Raw genomic sequence first — 6,000 nt, 5'->3', positions numbered from 1 at the left:
TTGCGAGGACTAAATAGTAGCTAATAAATAAAGTATATTCTCGTGGGTTCCGCTCCGTCTTGTTCGCTATCGACACCAAAATGCTCAACAGAACAACACTCCATATCCTTCTCCACCAGTTTCACCCTTTTCTCGTTCTTTGCATAATTCCATTATTTTAGCTTTAGATGTCACCGCATTCGTTTACCTGTGTAAGTTTTCTGTTGCTTCTTCGAACCATATTTCGTTCCCTTCCGTAACCACAATTTTCCCAACAGCAAACGGTCCCAGATGTTTTTATAATCCTATATTGTATATATTTATTCAGATTCCCGATATTCTCTGTTTTAGCCCCTTTTCTTTGCACTTTTTGCCTTTTGGTTTCTGGGTTTTTGTGCTTTTTTGGCTTTTGATTTCCATTACCCGAGATGGGTGTTTCAAGAAATGGTTGCACCAACTTTGTTGAGCCTCCGCAAGACCCATTTCCCTCAATGACAGAGACTTTATCCACCCATGCTGATCAAGATTATCGTGAAAACTTTGAATGTGATGAAACAGATGTAAAATTTAAGTCTTTTCTTTACAAAATGATCTGGGATTTTGGTTTGGGTTGTGTGATACCACACCGCCGCCGGCTCTTCGGTGTGAATCTGGACAAAGGAAGTAGCCGTGGCAACATTTTGGAGCACAAGGCCTGGTTGCTGGCAGAATCTGGCGGTTGTAGAGCAGAGGAGCCACATTCAGTTCACTCTTCTTTTAGGTTCAATATCTGTTCTCAGGTTGAGCTCGAATCAATGACTCTGAATAATGGGTGTTCTTATTCTACTACTGTTTTAATGGTGAATTTGGACGGTGGATTCTGGAATGATTCCAAGTCTAGGGAGTTGAGATGGAGGACAATTCAATCACTGGAGAGGAATATTTCTCCTGTTGCACGCTCATTGATAAGGTTCAGCTACACAGAAATCCTCTCGGCCTCTAGAAATTTCTCCAAAGGTACGGAAACAATGTTAATTATGAGTGGAAAAAGAATGAGGTTTTTGAATGAGTTTTATTGTTCTCTGTCGATTTTCTCCCTTTTTTATTTGCATTTGTTGAAATGAGTAGGTAGAATTTTGGGGAGAGGGGCATTGAGCTGTGTGTTTAGAGGAAGAGTTGGATTTCGTAGAACTGCAGTGGCAATTAAACGGTTGAACAAAGAAGATAAGGAGTCATCCAAAGCATTTTGTAGGGAATTGATGATTGCTGGTTCTCTACGTAACCATCGAATCGTGCCGCTAGTCGGGTTTTGCATTGATGCTGAGGAGGGCTTGTTTTTGGTCTACAAATACGTCTCCGGTGGAAGTCTAGAGGGACTTTTGCACGGTATAGGTCTTTTACATCCAAGAACTATGCGAACGAATTTGTAAATTAGTCTGTTGCGAAAAAATTGAAGTAATTTGAGATGCAATGTCTTTGTGTAGGGAAGAAAAGGGGAGTGAATGGTGGTCCATTGCTTTCTTGGTCGGCTCGGTGTAGGATCTCCACGGGAATAGCCGAGGCAATTCAGTACTTGCATAATGGAACCGAAAGATGTGTTGTTCATAGGGACATTAAGCCTTCAAACATTCTGCTTTCCTCCAAAAAGACACCTAAGGTGATGAAAAATCTTGTGATTTTCTTGAGTCACATGACCAAATTCATGACCGTTGTTATTAATTACTATTTTGTTTTGCGATGATTTGTACAGTTGTGTGACTTCGGTTTGGCTTTGTGGACTCTTGCACCTTCGGTTCCATTCCTTTGTAAAACTGTTAAGGGAACATTTGGGTACGATCTCTATCAGTTTAGCATAACTGATTGCTATTCTTAATTGTTAATTTTGATTCAAAATGTCGAATCTTGTGAATAGGTACTTGGCTCCCGAATATTTCCAGCATGGTAAAGTGTCTGATAAAACCGACGTTTATGCTTTTGGGATCGTGCTCTTGGAGCTAATAACAGGAAGAAAGCCAATCGAGATGAAAAGAGCTCGAGGGGAAGAAAATCTTGTTTTATGGGTAGGCCATTTGTTTTAAATTCTCCACTTTACCTCCATTGTTAATACTAATGTGATAGCAAATATAAAATGGTCCACATTTTTAAGTTCTGTACTGCCAGACCTCCCTTATTGCTGCACATAGAGACAATTATATGCTAAGATTCCGGTTTGGTATGTAGCTAAATTATTAAAGCAATCACTTTCAAATTATTTGGATTCAACAATTCAAAATCTTATCATCTGTACTTGTTCCTAAGTATTGTTCTTTTCAGAAATTTCAATCCTTAGCTGAGATTAGGCTTTAAACCACGGTTACAGTGTTGATACTTATATCAAAGTTTGTTGGTCAATTTACATCGATGTTTCCGCGTATGTAACTTGTAAGCCCATCTCGATGAAAAAAATACTCTCCTCCTTAACCTTTTCAGGCAAAGCCATTACTTCAGCAAAGAGGTTTCGAAAAATTTCTTGATCCGAGGCTAAAGTACACAAGAAAGAACATGAATCAGATTTCTCGAATGGTTCACGCCGCAAATTCTTGCTTGAACAACGAAGAGTCCAGGAGACCGGAGATTAATGAAATTGTTGCTATTCTGAGAGGAAAAGACCTTACGGCCTTAAAGAGAAAGAAGGGTTATTTGACAGGTAACAATGGCTTGATTGATAGTTGCCCTCAACGACATTGGGCAAAGAATGATATGGAGAATCATGTTGCTTTAGCTATGCTAGGAGTCGATTTCGATGATGACAATCACCATAACTATCCGTGATATATGAAGAAGTTGATATATATATATATAATATAAATATATATATATATATTGATTTTCGGTTTCTTTCGTCGATTATTTCTGACAAGGATCTTCGGCTTGGTTTGGTTGAAGAAAGGAACTGGGGTTTATAATGTATGCTACTGTATGTATATAAATTCACTGAACTCTAATTTTCCCTAATGTTGTGTTGGCAAAATAATACCTTTACATGAATTAGGCATATTTATGTATCCTTTTCAGCTTAGGACAGCAATTGTGTTCCTTGATTCTTTACATATCCCGATTAATCAAACGTTTTGTTTGTGATTTATTGTATTTTGTTTATATAGCATGCTTGGTGCGTTTGATTTTTAATAATTCGTACAAGCGAGACTTTTTTTAGTAAAGTCTACGACGATTTGAAATACCAAATGAAGCTGACAACTTTGTTCTAACCCTCTCTAATTATAGATGTAAAAGATTATATCAACTAAAACAAACATTTTTATTTTAGTAGGCAGCAAGATTCACATGTATACATCAAAATGTTGCGATACATATTCAATTTGAAATAAAAAATTTATTATAAATAAATTTATAGCCGTGTTCAAACCGTATCGTGTTTTAATATTTTAAAAATTCTTACAACTTATTCGCGTTATGTTTGTATCTGCATTTTATTACAATTAATTAATTCGTAGTGAAACGTGTTCCAAAAAGTATTCATCTCTTACCTAAATAATGGCTTTTTTATTTTTGAAAATAATTAATGGAACTTGTTTTAAGTACCCAATTTATTTGTTATTGGTTAAAATTTCTTTCTGCCATAAGACCAAAGTGATAATTCACTGAAATCAACGCGAGCCTAATTGAAACAAAAAGTTGGTTATTTATGAGACGGGTCAATCTTACCAATATTCACAATAAAAAATAATATTATTAGAATAAAAAATAATAATTTTAAATAGATGACCTAAATAAAATATTCGACCCACGAATTGATTCGTGAGATTGTCTTACAAGAGTTTTTGTGTTGAAAAAAATATCAAATAAGCGCAGCTTTTTCTTTTTACACGGTTGATCTTGATCTTGATCCGACGACTAGATTTTTTTTAGTATAGCATATTCAAATTATTTCCATAAAACTCTCCGACCTTGCACTACTTCCATGATTTCTTAATTATATTATGTTATTTTTAGGGGGAAAAAACCCTTAAAATGCAAGTCAAAGCAAATGATCTTGTCGAAATTACAAACAACCGAGAGACTATAAATTACGAGTAAAAAAGTTAGTGTTTGTTTATGTAAATGTCTAAAAATTCTCCATCTTTATGGATTAGAAACAAAAATTGAAGCTGATTTCATATCAATAAAAGCTCAATTCACGAGGGACCATTCTGACATAAGAGACTGATCCTTTTTTTTTTTTTTATTGATTAGATACTGACTGCTGGACGTATTTGCTTGAAAACTCAGTTCAAAAGCTCGACCTCTTGTTTGTTAAAAAATTCTAAACATGGCCTACTTTTTTTTTTTTTTATAAATATTTATTCGATGATTCAAATAATCGTTAACAGTTTTAGTATAATCATCAAAATCTTGTATTTATTTTTACATCACTAGCTCATTATAAGTAGCTATAATTTTGTGAACATTGAAGGGTTTTCGTCCGGTATTTTATAGTGCTTCAACATTTCTGTTCGTGACAACGATCTACCATCTTTTTTTAGGGTTAGTAGGATTCACAGGAACAATTACGCGCATCTTCGTAGGATTCACAGGAACAGTAACATGACTGTAATATTCTTCTTTAAACTTTACTCTAGACCAATATTGTTGTGGGGACCCGGACGCTAATCATCTTCTTAATCGTCATTGGGATAAATGGATCAATTAATTAATCTGGGTCTAAATTTTCTTTTTTAATTGCGGAACGTAATGTAATTCAATCTTATATACATATCAGTATAACAGCACAAGTCTTGTACAATAAACATCAACTCAAACTAAGGTTCAACAACTAATGTCAAGTGCTGAATCCTATCTATAGCAACATCAAAGTCTGTGGTCTCCACTCTAATCATGATCTCTCGTCATCTCCTCGACCCTGATCCTGTCCCACCTGTTGTCATGCGCACATACAAACACGACAACAGCCGGAAAATTCCGGTGAGAATATAATCCCAGTATAAATCAACGAACATGCAATCATATGATAAACATAAAAGCATGGACAGATAACAGCAATATGTATCAAAATCTGAAACATAATCAATATAAAACTGTAGACAATGCTCGTGACTCCACAACTCAGACTAGACTCAATCCTAGTATAGGGATCCCGGTTTCCAGACGTTGGTATTCCTATATCGACCAACAGTAATAGAAGAAACTCCGATTCTATCTACGTCGATATAACCAAACATCCAGTGTCTTGACCTATCCGTCGCAGACTGTGACACTATCGCCAATACACTATCTTGTGACATCGTGCAATGTGCCCATGGCGATCCCACCACTATCAGGCACTTCTGTCACAAGATCACTCGACTAATATCTGCTTTCTATACATCCATAGAACAAGCATATCAAGTCAAAGCAATGAACATAATAATAAGAAGTATGTGATTTAGGGAAACTCAAGTATATCCTACTTGAGTCGATCTCCCAGTACCACATTGACTTATACCTTTCGTTTGTAGTCTGGGTCTGAAACAATATCAGTTCTGAACTCAAGAATGTCTCTGTAACTCTGAAATGACATATCGAGAATAATAATATCAACATTCCATTCCCAATACAATACGGAGTCTGATTAATCTGAATTTAATTCAAATCATCGGCATAACAGCACAATTTCAATATCCCCGTAAATACCATATCAACAAATATCAATTACAAATCATAACCCATATCCGATACAATCTGTAATCAATCAATAATCTAAATCTGTCCGATTTTCAGTCCATATAATCAGAAATTCATAACAATTCCATAATCAATCTGTTCTTCAATCCGGTTTCGATTCTACGATGTGTAGTATTTCCAGAACACATAATAATAATTAAATAACAATTCCTCCCATATCATAATTTCAAATGATAACATAACTCAATAAAACTTACGTCTCAGAAATGTGTTCAGATCGAAATTCTGATAAACGGATACCGCACAATCAAATTTCTAAAAGAAGAAATGAACTTGGGATTCCCTGAAACTTTTCCTTCGATTTGCCTTGTCTTTCACACG

At 35.4% G+C, this 6,000-nt stretch overlaps 1 protein-coding gene across 2 annotated transcripts; it reads left to right on the top strand.

The window, feature by feature from the left end:
- Positions 1 to 2,987, top strand: LOC142531917 (pto-interacting protein 1-like). 2 transcript variants are annotated; one of them, XM_075638186.1, is made up of 6 exons: positions 1 to 975; positions 1,087 to 1,350; positions 1,443 to 1,615; positions 1,709 to 1,788; positions 1,871 to 2,018; positions 2,428 to 2,987. In XM_075638186.1, the coding sequence occupies exons 1-6, from the start codon at positions 408 to 410 to the stop codon at positions 2,767 to 2,769; spliced, it is 1,575 nt and encodes a 524-aa protein (XP_075494301.1). In that variant the 5' UTR covers positions 1 to 407; the 3' UTR covers positions 2,770 to 2,987. The 2 variants fall into 2 exon arrangements, with proteins under 2 accessions (XP_075494301.1, XP_075494302.1); XM_075638187.1 differs by having other exon boundaries at positions 1,087 to 1,344; positions 2,428 to 2,985.
- The last annotated feature ends 3,013 nt before the right edge of the window (positions 2,988 to 6,000 follow it).

Source organism: Primulina tabacum, chromosome 17 (assembly GCF_025594145.1).
Source record: "Primulina tabacum isolate GXHZ01 chromosome 17, ASM2559414v2, whole genome shotgun sequence".
Taxonomy (NCBI): Eukaryota; Viridiplantae; Streptophyta; class Magnoliopsida; order Lamiales; family Gesneriaceae; genus Primulina; species Primulina tabacum.
This window is presented reverse-complemented; position numbering and strand designations above follow the sequence as displayed.

Bases quoted from the DNA above. Each gene is read 5' to 3' on its own strand.
- LOC142531917 (XM_075638186.1), top strand. From the start codon at position 408: ATGGGTGTTTCAAGAAATGGTTGCACCAACTTTGTTGAGCCTCCGCAA. The intron at 1,351-1,442 runs GTCTTTTACATC...GTCTTTGTGTAG, and splicing joins GGGACTTTTGCACGGTATAG to GGAAGAAAAGGGGAGTGAAT. The intron at 1,616-1,708 runs GTGATGAAAAAT...TGATTTGTACAG, and splicing joins CCTCCAAAAAGACACCTAAG to TTGTGTGACTTCGGTTTGGC.